The 22,001-nt window shown below is 48.3% G+C and overlaps 1 protein-coding gene across 1 annotated transcript in view; it reads left to right on the top strand.

Moving 5' to 3' along the window:
* LOC144791946 (poly(ADP-ribose) glycohydrolase-like) overlaps window positions 1–22,001 on the top strand; it is a 478,778-nt gene that overhangs the window by 335,776 nt on the left and 121,001 nt on the right. Inside the window, exons 12-14 of the mRNA XM_078666771.1 lie at window positions 6,768–6,846; window positions 7,212–7,320; window positions 16,729–16,834. Of these exons, the coding sequence (XP_078522897.1) occupies window positions 6,768–6,846; window positions 7,212–7,320; window positions 16,729–16,834 (294 nt within the window). The remainder of the gene's footprint in view (window positions 1–6,767; window positions 6,847–7,211; window positions 7,321–16,728; window positions 16,835–22,001) is intronic.

The following is a 22,001-nucleotide window of genomic DNA, read 5'->3' as shown; positions in this document are numbered from 1 at the left end:
TTCCAGTCACTGGAGATCGCGGGCAGTTCCGACAGGGCCCAGTCACCTCGTGGCCGCCTCGGTGCTCCAGTGACACCTCGCATCCAGCAGCAGCTCCGGGCGGATCAGGCTCTTTCAGCTGTGGCAGCAAGTTGTGGAAATAACTGAAGAGCGGAGCTTGCGATATGCACCAAACTCACAGCATAGGTGCACGGGTATTCAGTCACCTCGAGGCATTAATTATTTTGTGCTTGGGACCTCCAGGGAAGAATCATTTGAAGGGATGATTGCGCCGAGCTGCAAGAGCCTCACAACTGTGCTGGCATCTTCCTCGTGCCCCAACTAGCGCCCCAAACAATAGTGCATCCTTGACACTGGGGGACCCCTGAGTCTAACCCCAGAAACCCAACTCCCACAACCGAATACTTACCTTCGAACCGATAACCATATTTTCCTCCATAGGATAACATTGACTGTTTTTCTGTGTGGAGTTGGAAAATCTAAGAAATCTTTTTAAAAAATTGTACTAAATAACAAAAACACTTTTACTCACCTGCTTACAGGAAATATCCCAGTGCAGTATCCCAAGTTTACTGCACTCTGTAAGAAAACTATTCGGTAAAGTAATCTACTGGTCATTTTACTAAAAAGCCTATACAAAGTATATGTACTGTATTTCCAAAGCATTGCATTTTCAGTAACAACACTGTAATCAAAACAAAGTGCATATACAGTTGCAATCCAAACTGTGTTACAACTGCATTACTACTGTAAAGTATTTATTGCCTACCTGTGCCAGGCTTGCTTGGTTCTAGAAAATAAAATAACTAAAATAATATTTTTATACAAAAACAATTGGTCTGAAGTTCAGTCTTTGAGTGTGTGAAATCATTTGCTGACTGAGTGTGTACAACAAATGCTTAACAATGTCCTAAGATACAGCCTTACTGCTCGACCACACTTCCACAAATAGAGAGCAAGGTGCTATCTACTTTTACCTCTGCCTACATTTTCGGTTCCACTGGACTCTTTGCACACAATACCTCACTTTGGTATAGTATATACATAGCCAGCTTCCTACAATCGGGGTGGACCAGATGAGACTTCAAAGAAGTTAGACCCGTTACTAGTAATTGTGCACATATTTTGACGTGCAAATTAATCAATAAGAGCAGCCTGTATGACTCACTCTGGTCCAGGGCTTTCCAGGCCTCATCAATGTAATGAATAAGGGCTTGTGCATGGTCACAGGGATATGTCTCACTTGTCTTGCCTCCCCGAAAACAGTGAGTAGGATTGGGGCCAGAAAGGCAACATATGTCTTTTAGAATTCGGAAGGGAGCCCATCAGGCAAAGGGGCTGTGCCGGCCTGCAGTTGTATCAGCTCCTGGATTTCATTGTTGGTGAACTCCTGCTCCAGAAAGGTGATCTGGGTGTTACTTAGTCAGCCCAAGGCCACATCCTCCAAGTATGAGCCCACTTCCACAGGCTCCCTCCACTGGGGTTATAAATTCTAGCTTCTGGCGTACCAGTTTGCTGCCATGCATAGCTGCGGGTTCTAACTTCAAGCCAGAGCTACAACAGAATGTGCTCAACCTGCCCTTCGATGGGGAGCACCTCTTCAGATCGCAGGTTAACCAGATGCTCGTAAAAAATTCTTCAAAGACACAGATACTGCAAAGGCTGTTGAATCTCTTCAAATGCCTACTTCCTGGGGTTCCATTCCGAGGTCCCAGTATAAAGGGGACCCAAGACCACCTCGCCCAAAGCCACAACCTCCTATCGGAAGTTGTAGCAAGAGAAGACCCTTTCACGGGCTATTCAAGGGGAGGTAATAGGGGAAGATCTCTCGAGGTAGAGGAAAAGTAGAACTTCTAAGGGAACTGCCTCTGCCAAGTAACGACTCACTTTCCCTTCCCTCCAGTCACACTTCATCTACTAGGAATTTCTGGCATGCTGGCAAGATCCACACAATCATAGTGCAGTGCTATTGCTTAGAACTCATTGCCACCCTGCCAAACATCCCTTCATTCCTTCCTTGGCCCAGTACTGCAAGTGATTATCACAACGTAAGCTCCCCTCACCGGGTGGGGGCACATTTACAACACTTAACCTTTCAGGGCATGCGGACAGCCCACAAACTTGTTTTCTACATCATGTTCCTGGAGCCACTAAAAGTCTTCTTCAGCCACATTCAGCACATAGTGGGGTCCTCATTCTCGCAGATAACATGACTGCTATGTGCTACCTCAAGAAACAAGGTGGCACACACCCACCACAGTTGTCCGCATTAGCGCAGGGCATTTCATCACAAAGGTCATCTACTTACAAATACTTGCTGGGAATAGACAACGATGTTGCAGACATGCTCAGCAAAATGCGGCAGCAAGTCAATGAGTGGGAACTCCACCCTCAAGTCCAGATCCTGTACTTCCATCTTTTGGTTTCCCAAAGTAGGCCTTTTGGCTACTGTCAACAACGCCAAGCTTCGCCTCCAGGTTCCCACATCCACAGTGTATGTGCAATACTATTGGATATTTGCCTTCCATTGTATACCTCTGCCACTCCCTCTATTCGTGGTTTGCGGGTTTCAGCAAACAGTCCTCACTCTCATCTTGACGGTTCCCTTATGGGCCAGACAACTCAGGTTCTCCACTCTGCTCGACCTATCCCTAGCGCCCCACGAGAAGCTGCCCGGCCGGCCAGATCTTACCAAGAAACAGGGCACAGTCTGGCATTAAAATCGCAGACAGGTCTATCGCATGATTTGACTCCTGTGTCCTAGAATTCGACTACCTCAAACTCCTTTCTGAGTGAAGGACCATCCTCTAAGAGGCCTGCCACCCCACCACACAGGCCTGCTATGCTGCCAAATGGAAAAGATTTGTCCATTACTGTCTCCCCAAACAGAATGACCCTCTCAAGCCAACTGTCCAAGACATAGTGTGCTACCTGCTTCCCAGACAAACATAAGGTCTCACCTACACATCTATCCAACTGCAGTTTCTGCCTTCCTTCTGAACAGGAAATGCATTCACTCTTCAGGGTCCCTGTCATTAACCCCTTCCCCACTTGGTGCCGCGGTACTCATGACGAATCCAGCTCGTCATGCTGCACAGTGGAGCTGTGCTCATGGTGAGCTGGACTCGTCATGACTCCGCCCACTCCCGTGGAACTCCCGCACAGGCGGGGAATCAGCCGCGTGTGGGCCGGCCGAAGCAATCATGACGAGCTCAGCTCGTCATGAGCACAGCTCCACTGTGCCTCATGACGAGCATAAGCATGCAAGGGGTTAAGACCTTCATGGAAGGACTTTAAAGGGTCACCCCACCCAGGTTACCCCCCAGCCCCTGTGTGGAATCTCAACATTGTTTCCACAAGACTCATAGAAACCATCCATTCATACACTTTCTCTCAATGAAAGTGGCCTTATTAGTAGCCATGACCTCACTCAGGCGTGTGAACTTCAAGCTCTTAACATCCAGGAACCTTTCTTTCAGGTCGACAATGATAGGGGCATCTTTAGGACAAATCCAACATTTCTTCCTAAGGTGGTATCTACATTCCACCTAAACCAAATCATTGAACTCTTGGTTTTCTTACCACACCCGTAATCTGTGGCAGAAAGGGCCATTCACACACTAGACATCATGAGGTCATGTATTACATTAACAGAACAAAGCCCTTTCGCTAAACTCTGCAGCTTTTTGTCTCGTTCACAAAACCATGCAAGGGCATGCTCTCTCCAAAGTGGGCATAGCCCAGTGGTTTGTCAAATGGATTTAAATCTTTTACCCTAAAGCCCAGAGGCAGTTGCCTGCCACACCTAGTTCCTGCTCCATCTGCAAATAGAGGGCATCCATGGATTTCCTGAGTAACATCCCTATTGCTGCCATATGTACAGCAGTTACCTGTTCCACCCCACACATGGAGGAGTGTGGCTCACTGATTAGAGCGGCAGACCCTGATGCAGAGGTCTGGCCCGGGACCAGGGTTCAATTCCCGACGTGCAGGGTCCTGAGCCCAAAAATGTCCACGGACTCGATAATTCTCGCCTCGGTGCCTATTCTAATCATGGGGTCCCACGCTGCAACTCTGGGCAATAGTTGCTTAATCTCCACTACGGCGGCCCACCCGCTGCGGGATGCCTGGCTTTCACCCTGGGGATACCCAGTAGGGGTTATCTCACAGGAAAAAGCCAGGACGGGTTCCCAAGGCAAGCGCCTTGATGCCTTCGGGTGATACGTGCGCTATATAAGTCGCAATACATTTACATGTTCACCAAGCATTACTGTGTAGATATGTTCGCGCACCAACAAGCTAACATTGGCCAAATTGTCCTACCTACACTTTTCCAGGCCCCTGCAACATCCTCCTGCTGTCCCCTGCTCAGTGAGAACAGCTTTAAGTCTATGCACAGCATGTGTGCCTACAGCTACACATGGCAAATACAAGGAGAGATGGACGGAGTGCTGAAACTTTTCAGACACTCACCCCCAGTCACACATCTGGGTTGAATTCATCATTCTTTAGCTCACTTCGCCACACCAGTTCAGGCACAGCTATATGCAAATCAGTCTTGGCCCTGTGCCACATTAGAACAGTCCGGCCGAACTGCCAAGCCATGTCTTCCCTGGTATGGAAACAAGATTCCTGTGACCGGTTTCGGGGTAACACCCCTCATCAGCCAGGCTAACTTGAATCCAGTGGCAAAGTGAGCAAGGGACCCATGTCTGGGCATACCCTGCCATACCGTGGGTCCCGTGCTCTCCATGCCACTGGAGTCAAGCTATCCTGGCTGATGAGGGGTGAAACCACGAAACCGGTCCTAGGATGCTTGTTTCCAGTCCAGGGAGGACCTGGCCTGGCAGTCCGGACTGGACTGTTCCCATAGGGCGCATGGTCAAGACTGATTTCCATATGGTTGGGTTCAAACTGGAATGGCATGGGGAGCAAAATAACTATGGATTTTGCCCTAGATCTCTGTAGTGGGGTGAATGTATGCCCGTGTTCTACATTCTGTCCATCAATTGTTGTTTTTGCACCTACAGCTACACATGCCACAAATATAAAATGTTACTTACCCTGTAAGCATCTCATCGTGGCATGTAGTGCTGTAAATTCACATGTGTCTATTCTTCCTCCCTGGAACTTCGAACTCTTTTCGTCGACATCTTTTTCTAATTTTTGTTGCTCCAATTCATCATTACCCTTTGTGTGGGGAAAGAAAATCCAAGAATAGAGCTGATGCCCATGGCAATTACGAGTAATAAGAGGAGTCACTATACCTTGTGACTCGAAAGACTTCTTCGGAGAAAAACAAGTTGCACATGTCCTTGACCAAAGCTAGATGGCAGAAGTATGCAGAGCATGTGGCTTTACAGCACTACATTCCACAAACAGATGCTTACAGGGTAGGTAACATGTCCCTAACTGTCATATTCCAACAACTTAGAAATAAAGTCCAACCTACATTCAAGTTATAGCCTTTATCAGATTTATGGGTCTTGAGGATTGTGTCATGTCATATCTCTGTCTCTTACCCTGCCTAGAGTTAGCATTGCATGCTTAAACTTGCAGCCTCTGGGGTGTCACATGCTCAAAGTCATTAACTTGATTATTCAATTGAAGTACACCGATATTGGTGAACACTAGTGCCAGACAACAGTACCCACCACAGAATTTTCCCATTAAAGCAGGGCTTTTGGATGACAAGCTTAGTCAAATGTAGGGACCAGGGAATGAAACTTCAAAGGGCTGGGAAGGTAAGATAGCTGCCACTGGTCCAGGGCAGATAAAGAATTACGCATTGCACCAAGAATGCCGTCAGAATATACAGCCATTTCAGAGCAACAACAACTAAAAACTAGATCTATTTGATCCACTGGAAAAGCACGATTCCCTACCACTCCATTCGTGTGCAGTGACCTCTGCTTTTATAGGTGACACAGTGCTGGAAATTTGGAAAAGTTCCAGCATGTGAGCAAAATGCTTGGGTCACACTTTGGGTTACTGACCATCTAAGCGTGCTAGCATACTTGGACACTCCCTACCTTGGTTTTCAGTAAATGGTGACTGCCAGATACTGACAGCTTGCAAGGCTAGCACCTACAAATTACCTCAAACTCCTTGTGGTGAGCAGTCCCACAGTGAGGAGAGACAGGGGTAACCTGCAAACCCGATCTCCAGCTTATCCGTAATAGTTTATCTTGGGGACACTAAGGCTTGAAACGAGTGAAGGGTACATGTGAGATTATTTGTTGGCATGAAATGAGTTTTTCTAAGAATTCTGTGTTTCAAGGATTGATTATATCCAGTGAATGTCCATGGAATACAGTCATTAGTACTTGAACAGAAGTTGAGAAGTGTTATTGTGTGATGTAATGGTTTAATTGTTCCTGAAACAAAATGGACAAAATGTTTTCCTGCCTATTTTTATGTGCTGGAAGCAGGGCAGCATGAATCCTCAACACACCACTATGTAGATCACCACTTCAGGCACTGACATGACCTCTGCTCTTCACATCTTATGCTGTGTACCTCCTGCTCTTCCTTAGAAAATGGATATCTATATCCTAGCCACCAATGATAGGACGTGTGATCCTAAGGAGCTAGAGGGGTACCAAGGCCTACACTTGGGTTTCAATTTGGGGTGGTGGAATCGTCTTAGAATATGAGGATGTACTCACCACACAGAGGTGGGGGATATGCAGTTCCAGTAGTGTTCCTACGCCCTGGAATTAGAAGCGAGATATATGAAGGCGAATCACACATCTAATCTTTTACAGGAGCAGAACAGTACAGCAGGTATGCTGGATACTGCAGGAATTTTAAATGGACAGAATCCATGAAGGACTCAACTCCACGGTAAGACTGAAATCTTTGAAAATTAATGTCCCTTGCATGACTGCACAATAATGACTGGTGGTGTGAGGAGGTGTAGGGCATGGGTAGAGAGAGCTGTGCCATGGATACAGTGCTGGAAGAGGTAGCGGTAGGCATGTCGAAACTGAGTAGCATCAGTACCAATACTAGAAAAGCAGGAAATGCTTCTTATCAGGCCTGCCCCTCCTTGGTAGAGATGTATGTTCCATGTACTGAAAACATGAGATGCTGTAGGTCTGGGTTGAGGTGAACTGGTAGAACCAATGGTGGTAATGAGTAAAGAGATGGTCCAGTTCTATTTTCTCAGAACATGTAACATTGTCTCTGCTTATTCTCTTAATGTGCAGGGACGCCTGGCAAAGACGCTGCATTGAAATTGTTGCCATTGATGCCATCCGATTTCGTGACACACGAGAGCAGTTTACTGGAGCAAGCATCGACAGGGACCTAAACAAGGTGGGTGCGTCCGTGTGAACTTCTGGGAAATTGTGGTGAGGACCCTGGATCTAAGCTAAAGGGGCAGAATCTCAGACCTAGTAGGTTGTGGTAGATGCGTGCTCCTAACAAGCTCAGCTGCTAGGCATGAATCAGATGTCCATGTTGTTAGAAATGGGGGTCTCTAGTTGGCAAGGACTTGCACCTTTGTCCAAGTAGGGACCCTTCTTCCTAGTAAATTTAAGGGAGTTACACTCCTAAAATAACCCCTGCTCACCCCCTTGGTAGCTTGTCACGAGCAGTCAGGCTTATCTTAGAGGCAGTGTGAAAAGCATTTGCACATAACCGACAGTAATACAGTGTAATCACTACAAAAGGACACCACACCAGTTTAGAAAAATAGCCAATATTTTTATATACCAGACCAAAAACGATAAGAATCCACAATACAGTACTTACAATTCTACAGTTATCAAAATACGCGTTAAAAACAGTTCCTTGATGTCGATAGCTCCGTCCTGGGCTATCACGGCATCGTGAGCATAGAGATGCAGGGCGCCGAGGCCCTTGAAGTCACTCACGTTGCAGGTCGAGCCCCTTTCTTTTGGCATCAGGAGCGCTGGCGTTAGCAGGCATCTGGTGTTGCCGTGCGAAGTGCCGTGGTGCGGTGCGATCAGCTGCTCGGTGGCGGCGTCAGATGGTGTCGTCGGTTAGACCAGGGTCGCGGTGCGAGGTGAAGGCGGTGCTCGTCACGGTGCTGGCAGGTCACGGCGCAATCGGCGGCTTCGTTGCTGAAGTGCTGTCGTCGGCTGAGGAACGGGAGTCGATGGTGCGGGCGTCGGTAGGCCAAGGCTGCGGTGCTGGATGAGGGCTGTGCATCTTGTAACTTTACGAGCGGTGCCCTCGAACCACGGTGCAAGCAGCAGTGTCTATTTTGGCGTGGAGCAGCGGTGTCAGGGAAGCCAAGGCATCGTTGTGAAGCGAGGAGGTGCGGAGTGCGGTGCCCACAGGTCGCGTTGCGAGCAGCGGCTTGGTGGCGGCGTCAGCATGCATCGCGGTGAGAGCATTGCCGCAGTGCTCTCTGGGGTGCCCAGGCTTTGGCGTGAAGCGAGGCGGTACGGAGTGCGGTGCCCACATGTCACGGTGCGAGCAGCGGCTTGGTGGCGGCGTCAGCGGTGAGACCAGCGTCGCGGTGCGGCATTGCGGCCTCTGCGGGGTCTTCAGGACAAGGAGTCGACAGCAGCATTGTAGACGTCGTCTAGTTGCTTTTCTTCTGTCGCAGTTCAAAACACACAGTCCCCAGTGCTGAGGGCAGAAGAGCTTGAAGTCTTTGCTGTTCCTGAGCCTTCTTGAACAGGGGGCAAGCTCTACCTCAAGCCTTTGGAGAAACTCACAAAAGTAGATTGCAGAAAGTTCAGTCCAGTCCTTTCACTGCCCAAGACAGAAGCAGCCACTGTAGGCCAACACAGCAAAGCACACCGCAAAATGCTAGTCCCTCCTCACAGCTTCTCCAGCTCTTCTTCTTGGCAGTCTTCTTGATCCAAAAGAGTTCTAAAGATTAAGGGTCTGCTCCCCAGTATTTGTATCCAAGAATCCTTTGATCCTCTAGGCAGAGGGTGTCTTTGCCCAGCCAGAACCAGTTCTGCCTTCTCTGGTGTGATTTCCCGGCAGGGGGTGGGGACGGCATTGTCAGAGGCAGACCAGGCCCTTTGAGGTGCAAAGAAATCTCCTCCCTCTTTCCTTCGTAGCAACCCTCGCTTCCTAGCCATCTGTCGTCCAAAACCCAGACAGGCAATTCACATTCCAGCAGAGACACATGGGATGACTGAGCAAGAAAGTATCTACTTCCTAAAAGCGATATTTTCAAACACAGAATGTAAAAATCACCTTTACTAAAAGATGCATCGTTGATTCTGAGTTCAGGCATACTTAATTTTATTTTCCCACTTGTTCCCAGGGCCAGTTATGTTTATAAGATGTTATAAACAAACTTCCCATCCTGTTCTATGGGGAACAGGTAGCCTTGCAATAGTGAAAAACTAAATGGGCTGTAATTCACTATCAGGACATGCCACATACACGAGGGCATGTCCTACCTTTCACATACACTGCACCCTGCCCACTGGGGTACTTTGGGCCTACCTTAGGGGTGCCGGACATGTAAGAAAAGGGAAGATTAGGGACTGGCCAGTGTGTGCAAGTCGACATGACAGTTACAAACTGCACGCAGACTCTGCAATGGCAGGTCTGAGGTACCTTTTCTGGGCTACTCACGTGGGTGGCACAAGCCGTGCTGCAGGCCCACGCATAGCATTTGATTCCCAGGCCCACTCAGTGCACTTTACTAGGGGCTGACAAGAAAACCAAGCAGCCAATCATGGAAACACCAATCCATAACATACTTTATCACAGGAGCACTTGCACTTAACCACTGATCAGCAGTGTTAAAAGTGCGCAGAAACACTACGCCATCAAAAACAGAGTCAAAACTGGGTGGGCAGAAAGCAAAAACTCAGGGAAAACATGCCAAAAGATGCCAAGTCTAACACATGTATCTCAGTATGGTAATGGCAGAAAACAATAAAGAATCACTTGGTTAAAAAAAATTAAGAAACACAGGCCACATGGTAAACAAAAAAAACACAGGGAGTGGTTAGAACCTTAGACCTGTCCAGGTAGGGCAAATGTTCTAGACAGATCGGGTGTATTAACAATTCTAGTCCTAGGAGAGTGTGGACAGGATTCTGGACCGTCATTGTGGTGCGGGGATCATGCACCTTTGTAGAGTGGGTGAGGATGCTAGACATGGTGTTATGTGGCAAATGCCTGTCCCAGGCAGCGTAGGCTGGAAATCCTGGAATTAGCAAGCAACATTCTCACGCCATGCAGAGGACTTTTAACCCAACAACTGGCTGGCTGTTTGTTAAGTCTAATGCAGGAAAATATAAAGCAGGACTAGTGTTTTTTTGCGGGCCATTCAGAGGACTTCTGTCTTACAAAATCTGTCCATCGCCTGTACTTAGTGGTGAGACTTTTATCTGCTGGATATGGGTTGAGTGTGCTTTGACATTTGCTTACAGTTTATGCGTCTTCCTGTATTTAATGTACAGATTGTATGTTGCTTGCTTATTGTATTATGTGTATGTCGCAGCCTTTTTGTGTCATACATGAACGGTTAAACAGAGGGGGGGATGTGTTAACAACTGTGGCATGGCGAAAAAGCAAATATTACTTAAACGTTTTGTATGGCTCAATCCTCAGTTCCCAAGCGCTAATGGTAGGAAAGAGGTTCCACAGAAACTTAGAAACTGATTTGAACGATATACTGGGGTTCTTGTGTAGTCGTTGGTTGTTATAGGGCAAAAGGCTGAGAGCCAGAGCCAAGCGTTTAAAACTCATTCACCTACTTTGTGTCACAGCTATTCATGTTTTAACTGTAAACAGTGCTTAGAAACCTGCTTATTATGTAGGACAAAGTAGCGTGCTAACTTAGTCTACATGTGAGCAGCACAGCTTGCTGAGCTGTTGAGCAGCTCGCTCTGTTGCCTCAGGGATTTCAGGAGGGAATATCATACTGCCTATGAAGTTGACGTTGGGGGAATTTATAGAGCGCACGTATACCAAAAAGGTTTCATGGCGCTATAAGCTTTGACATTGTTATTTATAGGTTTCACCTGCACAGCGCTTGTGTTGTGATTGTGAAATCTCTTGAATGTAATATATCGGTTTTTTTACCTTTCCTTGTCTGCACGCATTTACGATACCTCTAAAGCTGTTCACATGATTTAAGCCCCATTCACTGTCAATATAAGATCTCTTCCCACGGAAAAAAGGCAGACAGCTTCTAACAGTATGCTGGAATGTTTGCTTTTTATTACTTAGTTGTGTAAAGCAGAAGCTTTAGCCTTAGAATGTTTGTGACATTTCCTATTCATGCCTCAGTACTTTTCTTCGCACTTTGTAGGCATTATTTGTGAGAAAGTGGCTCTATATATACTGGACAATAATGAAGTACAGTGTGTATAAAGTCCACAAACCCCAAAGGTATAATAGAGGTTAAAGTCAGGACTGACCTTACTCTCAAAAGTGGTATATTGGTCGAGCAGTAAGGCAGTACCAGAGGGCAGTGCAAAACATTTGTTGTACACACTCAGTCAGCAAAGGATTTCACACACTCAAAGACTCAACTCCAGGCCAATGGTTTTTATAGCCAAAGATATAGTTGTTTTATTTTTAGAACCAACAGGCATAAAAATATACTTTGCTAGATATGAGAACTCTCATGTAATTACTTTGCAAGGAAGCAATAAGGTTGGTGAACACAATAGGTACAGGAGTTGCTGAAGGCAACTCAAGTCTAGACACACTTTAGCATTGAGCTCAATGGATTGTTACCTTAAAAGTACAGTTGATTACAGTACAGATTACTTTAGTAATTCCAGGACTAGATCCCAGATTCAGTCCTGGGGTCTAAGCTGACACCAGATTAGCAAAAACGTTTTAGTAACTGTGGTGAATTTTCCTGAATATAAAGCTGTTTTAAAAGTTCACACTTAGAAACTTTTCAATGACAATCTGGCAATGTTATTCAATGGGAGAAAATTCAGGTTGCAGGTAAAGTATGATCGCGTTACTTTTGTAATCCAGTACTAGGCTTCTAGGGCCAGCACTGGGGTCTGAATTTAAAACAGGTAGGTAATTGCGTTCCAGTAGTTCGTATGATTTTTAAAGAATATTTCAAGTTTTCAAAAGTAGGCACTTAGAAGAAATTTAATAGAAAAGCAGACCATGGGTTCCTATGGAGAAAAGCAAAAACAATGGACAGAATGCAGAACAATGTCATACATTCACCCCAGTACAGAGATCTGGGCCTAAATCCATCGTTTTTTTGCACTCCACACCACCCCCAGTTCAGACATGGTCATATGCAAATCAGCCTTGACCCTGTGCCTCATGGGAACAGTCTAGCCCGAACTGCCAAACCATGTCTTTCCTGGACCGGAATCAAGCATCCTAGGACCGGTTTCTGGCTATCAGCCGTCTTCAGCCAGGATAGCTTGACTCCAGTGGTGTGGAGAGCATGGGACTCACGTCTGAGCATACCCATCCCACTCGGGGTGACAAATGCAAAATGGAGAAAATACAGATTACTAGTAAACCCGGTAAAGATTACTTTTGTGATTCAGTACTGGGCTGCAAGGTACAGTACTGGCTTCTCGCCTGCTTGCAGGTGAGTACTTCGGAATTCGGACTTCGGCTAATTTTATATGAATATTTGCAGTTTTCAAGACTTCACACTTTGAAAATTTTCGAGTCAAAATGGGTCAATGTTATCCAATGGCAGGTAAGTGAGTTACCGGTTTCCAGGTGAGTACTTGGCTGGTGAAGTTAAGGTTCTGGGTATAGACTCAGGGGTCCACCAGGGTCAGGTAAGTACAGTCGGTTCCGCCCCAGCAGCGCAGGGCCGGCCGGGTGCAGAGGTAGGTAGGCCCAATGATATCCAATGAGGGAAAGGGGGCCTTCGGTTGGTGGCTGCTGCTAGAAGGCCACGCGGCTGTGGGAGCTGGGCTCCTGGTCACTTGCTCAGGGCAAGGGGGGAAGTAGGGTAGGACAAAGGTGGCTCAGCCAGCGACACTCGGGCGGCTGGGTGCAGGGTGCTCTTGAGCCGTTGGGCGCTCAATGTTATCCAATGGGAAAGGTAAAAAAGGAACAAAGGCTGCAGGATCGGGGACGGAGACTCTCCAGGGGCGACCAGCACTTCGAGAGTTAAGTTGGGATCTTGGAGCACAGGTAGGTAGCCCAAACGGAGGCACAGGGGGCTGTAGGGCGCCAGTTGCAGGGGGTCTTTGGGTGTCGGAAAAGCTTACCCTCGGCTGGTCGCGGTTGGGGTGGCCCCTGGTTCTGAGTCTGCAGGCGTCAGCTGGTTCGTCGAGGAGGGTCTTTGGGCACTGGACTTCGGGTCCCAGTCGCCGGGGGGACGTCCTCCTGGTCTTGGTTCGGTTGGGCCCGGCAGGGCTCGGCGGGTGCAGAGTGGGCTGGTCCGGAGCTTCCTGGTTGGCACCGGGTGGGTTGTTGCAGCAGAGCCTCTGCTGATGGGAGTCCCAGTCTTTAAGAGGGTCAAGGCACGCAGGTCCTCTGGGTATCCCAAGGTTGCTGTCCGCAGGAGTCGCCGGGATTAGGCAGGAGCAGGTTCCAGGATCGACAGGCCAGTAGGGTTGGGCCCAAATCAGTTGTTGTCGTCCTGTTGTTAGCAGCTGCACGGCAGGTCTTCTTCTTGATCTTCTTTCTTCTTTTCGTATGGGGATCTGAGGAAGGAAGGTTCAGGGAGCCCCTAAATACTGAAATTAGGGGCGTTACAGGTAGGGCAAGGGCAGGGACCAATGGGTCCCTGTCCTGGGGTGAGTACACCCCCTAGCCTGCTCCTCTCCTGTCGGAGGGGGGCAGGAGCCTAGCTGGGATTGGGCAGGGCTCCCCATCTACAAGATGGCCGGAGCCCGGGGTCGTGCTTCACCTCGTCTCCCCCACCTGAGGGGTGGGGTTGGCACAGGCTGGCACACCCCCCTTCCTGACGTAGTTTTTCCCGCCAGTCTTCCCGCCAGAGTGGGGGTTAGAACTGGTGGGGGTCAGTTGCTGGGTACAGCAAATGGTCTGGAGAAGCTCACAGAGGTGGCATGCCTTTGAAGCTTCCCCCTGCCCATCCTGGGGGAGGAGACCTAGCACCTCGCCCAGGATGTGCATTGTTGCAGGCCCAGGAGAGCGGGGGCTCTCCACCCAGGGGTCCAGCAACATGTCTGCTGTGTGGCAGCCTCTGCAGCCACTCAGCCCAGACGTGGATTGTAGGTTAGGATTTCAGAGGGCATCTCTAAGATGCCCTCTGGTGCATTTTACATTAAATCCCACACTGGCATCAGTGCGGGTTTAATGTGCTGAGAAGTTTGGTACCAAACTTGTCAGTCTTCAGTGTGCTGTGGAGTTCGTAATGACAACCTCCCAGCACCATATACTCTTAATGGCATCACTGCACTTACAGTGCCCAGGATTGGCCCTGGGTACTGTAGGGGCACAGGGCTCATGCACCTGTGCCCACACCTCTGGCATAGGGCAACCAGCTAGAGGGGTGACTGAAGTATGCCAGGGCAGTGGGTTCTGTGGGCATGGCACACAGGGATGTGTGCCATGTCGACTCTTGGTTTAGTTCTGTACTTAGGCGCTCAGCCTGCAAAGGCAGTGTGTGGGTGCCAGGGTACAGGGCACCTGAGGGTGGCACAATAAGTGCTGCAGCCCTCAGGGGTCTTCTCTGGTCACCATGCCCTGGGTACCATTTACTAGGGGCTAACAGGTGGCCAGAGATGCCAATTGGGTTTTTAGTTTCAGCACAGTGTTAGTGAAGGAACACAGGCCCTGGGTACCTGGTTGGCAGGAACCCAGGGCACACTCAGTCAACACACATCAGCAGTTCAGAAAAAAGTGGGAGCATACCAAGGCTAGAAAATGGCACTTTCCCACATTATTGGATTAATTTTTTCAACTTTAAATATTTGGTCATTATGATAAAATTCTAAATGTCATAATAAACATACAAAATGTTAACATACAAGAGCTATGCTATATTCTACTACTAAACTGGCAGCCACAAGTGCAGTTACCTTGCAGACAATATGGTCGTGATTTGAATGGTTGTTTGACTACTAAACAGGCAGTCACAATTGCAGTCAACTTGCAGTTAAAAAGAACTTGTGTTGAATGGTGCAGTTGCACCGGGGCCAAAAGCTCTAGGGACCCCACTAAACCCAGATTATTACTAAAATTTAAAACTAAACCGGCAGCCACACGTGCAGTTACCTTGCAGACAACATGGTCATGAGTTGAATGATGCAGCAGGTGCAGTGGCACCGGGTCCAAAAGTCGTCAGAACTCCTCTAAACAATAATATTGCTATATTTTACTACTATACAGGCAGTAACAATTGCAGTTTTTTAGCGAGTGCTAGGGTCTTGATTGCAATAGTGCAGCAGGTGCAGTGGCACCAGGACCAAAAGCTCCAGGCTCCCCACTAAACACCAAGTATTACTATATTTTACAACTAAACAGGCAGTCAGAAGTGCAGTTATCTTTCAGGCTGTAGGGATTATGATTTGACTGGTGCAGCATGTGCAGTGGTATCGGGCCATAAAGTTTTCACAACTCCAATAAACACCAAATATTGCTATGTTTTACTACTAAACAGGCAGTCACAAGTGCAGTTGTCTTGCAGGCAGCAGGGTCATTATTTGAAAGGTGCAGTGGCACCGGGCCTAAAACTTGTGTGAACTCCTCTAAACACCTAATATTGCTATATTTGACTACCAAGCAGGCAGTCACAATTGCAGTTACCTTGCAGTTAAAAGGGACTTAATTTGAATGGTGCAGAAGGTGCAGTGGCTCTGAGGACAAAAGCTCTAGGGACCCCACTAAACCCAGATTTTTGCTACATTTTACTATTAACCAAGACAGTCACAAGTAAATTGATCTAGCAGGCAATATGATCATGATTTGAATGGTGCAGCAGGTGCAGTAGCACCAGGACCGAAAGCTCCAGGCATCCCACTAAACACCTAATTTTGTTTTATTTTACTACTAAACAGGCAATCACAAGTGCAGTTACCTTGCAGACAACAGAGTCATGATTTGAATGGTGCTGCAGGTGTAGTGGCACTTGACCCAAAAGTTGTCAGAACTCCTCTGAACACCTAATGTTGCTATATTTTACTACTACACAGGCAGTCACAATTACAGTTATCTTGCAATTAAAAGGGGCTTGATTTAAATGGCGCAGCAGGTGCAGTGTAACCAGTGCCAAAATATCTAGGGACCCCACTAAATGCAGAATATTGCTTATTTTTACTACTAAACAGGTAGTCACAAGTGCAGTTATCTGGCAGACAATAGGATCATGATTTGAATGGTGCAGCAGGTGCAGTGGCACCGGGGCAAACATGTGTCAGAACACTGCTAAACACCAAATATTGCTATATGTAACTGGTAAGTAAGCAGTCACAAGTGCAGTTATCTTGCAAGCACCAGGGGCATGGTTTGAATGGTACTGCATGTGCAGTTGTCAGAACTTCTCTAAACACATATATTTTCAAAATGTTGCTATTACTTACCCACACTATACCACTATTAACAGGACAATGTATTGCCTTTTTGTACTAAACAAGTCATAACACCTTAACCTCTTCGGAATGTCTGCCACGGTGCTGAAAAAACAATGCATCCTCCGCACACTCACACAGGGGCGTTGGACGGTGCATCGCAGAGGTTAATAGACTTTCTGGTAACTTGCATTGTGCAACAGCTCAGCAAGCTCAAACTTACAACAACAAACAGCTTATTATTAATCACATACACAAAACCGATTGCATTTACCAATGCTTGTTCTTCTTCTAGGCTTACTGCGGGTTCCAGGTCAATCCATCTTTTTCACAACAGAATGCAGCTGTTGCTACTGGCAACTGGGGATGTGGAGCCTTTAATGGACACCCGAAAATGAAAGGTATGTCCTGGAATTTATTTATTCTGAATTTCTCTGTTTTTATTTCCATCCCATGGTTTGCAAACAGCATTGAAAATAGATCCTTCTTGCCACTCTTTTTGATAAATCATATAGCACACCCAAGCTGAAGCTTGCCCCACCAAGCTCCCACATGCTAATAATACTCCCTAAAACACACACAATGAGCTGAGAATGAGACCTAAATAAAGCACAGGGCTTAGGATTATCCTCTCCCTCAAGGCTAGACCTGAGACCAACCCTGCTTCCTAATGCAAACACATGCTGCCCCTGAAAGTGCAAAGGGCACTCCTTAAAGGCTCACCAAGCCGAAGAGGCTCCTTAAAATCTACACTTGCTAACACTACTACAAGTACTAATGCTACATTTTAGAGCAGCCCCACCAAGCTGGCACAATGGCCTAAAGCACACACAAGGAGCTAAAACTACTCTCCAAATAAAGCACAGTCTCAAGATGATCCTTACTTTAATTGACAGACCCGAGAGGGATACTGATTCTTAATGGTCAGTCCTCAAGCTGACTCTTGCTCCCTTAAATAGACTATGGCTGAAGATGGTCCCTAAAGCACTCCTAATCTACTGCAGATACTCCAAAGCCAATGCAAGCTGATGCTACTCCTTATAGCACCTAACAAACTAAAGCGCAGGTCCGAGCCACACGTATCACTTTTAAGGATACAGCCTGGGCTGGTGCTACAACTAAACACATAGATCCTGGGCTAAACCTAGAGCTCAGACCTAGTCTGTTGTCTAAAACGTAGGCCTGCTAGGTGGATGCTGCTTCATAAAGCGGAGTATGCTGTTTGACTTTGCTACCTAAATTGCAGACATCAGGCTGTCACTGCTGAGCTTTCATAGGTCTGACTCTTGCTAACCCTAAAGCAAAGACTCTGCAATGTCACTGTTCCCTATGGCACAGTCCCCTAGCTGATGCTACTCCCTAAAGTACAGACCAGAACAAATGCTGAGGTATGGAGGATTTGCATGAAGCTCAGACCTGGGATGGCATTGCCTCTATGGCAAAGACCAGAGGCCAACTTTGCAACCTAAAGCACCAGCTCTAAATTATAGGATTTGCATGTTAAGAAATTTGCATCTCTTTATAAAATACAGTTCCGAAACGGATGCAGTTCCCTACTGCTTATTAAACTTTTTAGAACCACAACCCAGTTTTTAGAAGTACAAACTTTCGCAACCCACATAGCTTTAATCGACATGAGGTGGGTGATTTTTAATGTAGCTATCTCATTGTGCGGTAGCTCAGTGTCATTTACAGACAGCACATTTTCCATTGACATGGCCACTCAATTTGCACAGACATACAGTTTTACTGATAAAACTATATTGCACACAAATTATGTGTGGAAATTAAATTTCAGTAAACATTTATGATGTGTGCATCACCAAGTAAAGTGTCACGATTTGTTATGGTCTTTTTAAAAGCTTTGTTTCTATTACACTTCAGAATTACAAAAAAGTGTTTCATGTTGCTTTCCTAAATGCTGAATTTCCACAGTTCATTTACATGTATTTACATTTTTTTTTGTGTTACAAACAAATTACATCCTACAGACTTTCCTTTCATTCTCCCTGTACTCATTAAGATTGTCTTCAACAAAAGAGTTATGCTGTTCCTCTGAAATGAGTCCGATACAGGGAATATAAACCAACCTGACCAGAGCAGTTCAAGCTTGGGAATCCATTTTATTGGATTATAATGCCCTCACACACCCTGTCGGGTGTCATGCTTCATCATCTGGCTGCTCCTCGTCGGTTCGGCGGTGCAATACCCGACGGGCACCCTATAGTAGGGGCACTTTAGCAGAGATCTTTTTCTGTAGTAGGGGATCTCTGTGTATAGTCATAATCTAGTGAAAATAGTCCCGCCCATGTGCGTGGACCCCGGAGCAATCAAAAATAATCTCTTAAATTGTCAAAAAATGCAGAACTGCACAGACACTTAAGAGAGAATTTAAAGACAGATAATGCAACCTATATCCACAGGCTACACTGTCCAGTACTTCAACTAGAAATTCCACCAAATATCCACAAACAGCACAGCCTGTCCAGGTTTCTTTACATAGAAACACTTGCCTTTTTCCAGCAAAACCCTCAGGAATGATAGAGAGGAAGGAATGGACAGACAAGCCCCATAGGCTTCCATTATGTGGCTCAGAACAGGATACTGTGCCTTTAAGAGAACCTTCCAGAACTCTCTCAGTATCCCAGAATGCACAGCAGGTCCTTTTTACTTTCAGTTCTTTTTTCCGGCTCCTGCTAGCAGAACCCTGGAGCATTGAGCTCTCCCTTTTAAGGGTTTATTTGGTGATTTTTTCACCTTTTCTAGTATTTAGTGCTTTAATTTGAAGTACTTTGGTGTTTTCTTCCTTGTGTGTGTTCTGAATACTCTTTTATTTGTCAAAACGCCTGCTTTGTTTGACAAATGCCCAGAGTGTCCTAGGAAGAAGGCCAAGTCGGACCGACACGAGGTGTGGATCATCTGTCTTCCCTCATCTCATGTCCCAGAGGAGTGTGACATTTGCAAGGGCTTCTCCAGTAGGACCCTAAGAGATAGGATGAAGATCAGGCTCCAAGGCCTAGAAGACAGAAGACTGAAGGCACAAGGTGGGTCTGGGCAGACTTCCTCTGCCCATGCTGAGGCCTCTGGGGGGCAGGAAGACCAGCAAGCGTCCCTGTCTCCATCAGCGTCGATAGCACCGACGACGGCATCGAGAGGGATGACTACAGTCTGTTCCCCGTCTCCCCAGGGCTCTGGGTCGAAGCGGCGTCGACGCTCCGCGTCGAGGGAACTGAATAGACCGCCATCGAGATCACCGGTGACAGTCTCATCGTCGTCGTCATCGTCGAGAGGTGGCCCAGCGTCGGCGCTCGCCATCGAGGCGACACCGCTGTTCACCGTCGGTGAAGAAGAAGAGGAGGTCGGCGTCGAGGGGATCCTTGACGTCGAGGATGACGTCGAAGTCTCGCAGACGTTCGGCGTCGAGGAGACTTTCATCGTCGAGGCGAAGACGGTCGCCGTCGAGGCAAAGGTCGCCGTCGAGGTGAAGGTCGCCGTCGAGGCGAAGGCGTTCGCCGTCGAGAAGGAGGCGCTCGCTGTCGAGAAGGAGGCGCTCGCCGACGAAGAGGAGGCGGTCGACGTCGAGGGACCGACGGTCACTGTCAGGGCGGCGTTCATCGACGCCAAAGAGGCGCAGAAGGAGTTCTGGCGCCAGGAGTCATTCTAGTCGGCGTCATGTACCGATAGGGGACTCTCCGTCGCCTGAGAAGAAGGGGGAGTCACCGGGCTTGGTGTACTTTGAGGTGTATACACCCCCTAAGACGGGGCACCTCCTCCTCCCTTACCCAAGTATCCGCCTCCGCGGACTCCCACCCCGCCTCCGCTTCCACTTCCTCATCATCCTCATCCTCAGCCTCAGCCTCTCCCGCGGCTCCAAACTGGCGGACCTCCTGTCCCTCCGAGGTCAGTCTCAATGCCACGGTACCCGACTCCGCCTAAGGGGACCCCTCAGCCGAGGCCCCCACGTTCGCCTACTCCTGTGAGGCCCGTGGAGCGCCCGAAGCCATAGAGGTCGCGCTCTCGCTCCGGTCGGAGGGGGAGATCGCGGAGTCGTCACAGGTCATCAACAAGGTCAAGACGACGCCACAGGAGGCGCAGATCACGGTCCCGCACGGAATCCTCTGGGACCAGAGACTACTCACCGACTTTGTCGGAATCCCCTGGGACGAGGGTGTTGCCTGTTGACGACATCGTCACATGCCAGGATGTTCTGCTACGAGGTGCAGCTAAGTTGGGTATCACGGTGACGGTACCTACACCCACGACGTCTGTGATCTTCGAGACGCTCCATAAAAAGCACCTGTCTCGACCATTGCTGCCTCTAGTGCCAGGCTTGGTAGAGCCCGCAGAGGAGTTGTTTCTCACTCCCGCGGTGACGAAGGCGGCTCCCTCCAGACTCCTTAAGAAGTACTGGGTCCCGGATTCTGACCCAGCTTTTCTTCGGATGGATCCTACACCAGACTCTGTCATAGTGACGGCGGCTAGGAAGCAGCATGCCACCACCCCGTCCTCTACGGTACCTCCTGATAAGGAGAGCCGCTGGATGGATTCGGCAGGTAGAAAGGTCTGTGGGACGGCATCTACTGCTATGAAGGCGGCTAGTGCCGCTGCTTTGTTAGGGCGATACGATCGTGCCCTCTGGGAGTCCCTCCAGCAATTCACTGAGCTCCTTCCTCGAGAGAAGAAAGAGGATTTTCAGGACATCCTGAAGGAGGGGATGCTGGTGTCGAACCAACTCATCAGCGCGGCGGCTGATGTGTCTCTTCTGGCGGCACATGGGTACTGTCATGGTGTCAACCAACGACGCCACGCCTGGCTTCGCCTTACATCGCTCAAGCCAGAGGCTCAGCAGCGGGTGGCCAATCTGCCTTTCTCGGGGGAAACCCTGTTTGGCAAGCATGCGGATGACGAGATGGCCCGCATGAAGGCGGAGGCCGAGACCCTGACGGCTGTCGGGTTGGAGAAGCCCAAGGAAAAGAAGACCTACCGCCCGTTCCAGAGACGGTTTGGGGCGCAGTGCAGAGGGCGTGGGCAGGCCTCAGGACAGCAGCAACAACAGCAGCAGCAGTTCCGAAGGCCCTTCCAGAAGCGCCAGAAGGGCAGGGGCGGCCAGCAGTCCGCAGCAGCGAACAAAGGCCCAGCTGGGTCTCGACCCTGAGCGGTTACTTCCCCTACATCCGTTACCCGCTCCGGTGGGGGGAAGCTTTCAATTTTTTCTGGCAGAGTGGAGAAAAATTACTCAGGACAAGTGGGTCCTGAATATTGTTTGCAATGGATACAGTCTTCGGTTCACCAGCCCGCCTCCAGCAATTCCTCCGTTCATCTCGCTGGTTCAGCTCGCTGTTTCAGCTGCGCGAGCTCCAGGCGGAGGCCGATATCCTGTTAAGGAAAAGGGCGATAGAAGACGTACCTCTGTCTCACAGGGGAAGAGGTCTGTACTCCCGGTTCTTTCTGGTTCGCAAGAAGGACAAGAACGAGTTCAGGCCCATTCTGGATTTGCGACAAGCAAACAAGTGAATTCGCAGAGAGAAGTTTTGCATGCTGTCGTTGCATCAGATTTATCCTCAGTTG

This window comes from Lissotriton helveticus, chromosome 11, assembly GCF_964261635.1.
Source record: "Lissotriton helveticus chromosome 11, aLisHel1.1, whole genome shotgun sequence".
Classification (NCBI taxonomy): Eukaryota; Metazoa; Chordata; class Amphibia; order Caudata; family Salamandridae; genus Lissotriton; species Lissotriton helveticus.
The sequence above is the reverse complement of the archived record's forward strand: the minus strand, read 5'-3'. Positions and strand labels throughout refer to the sequence as shown.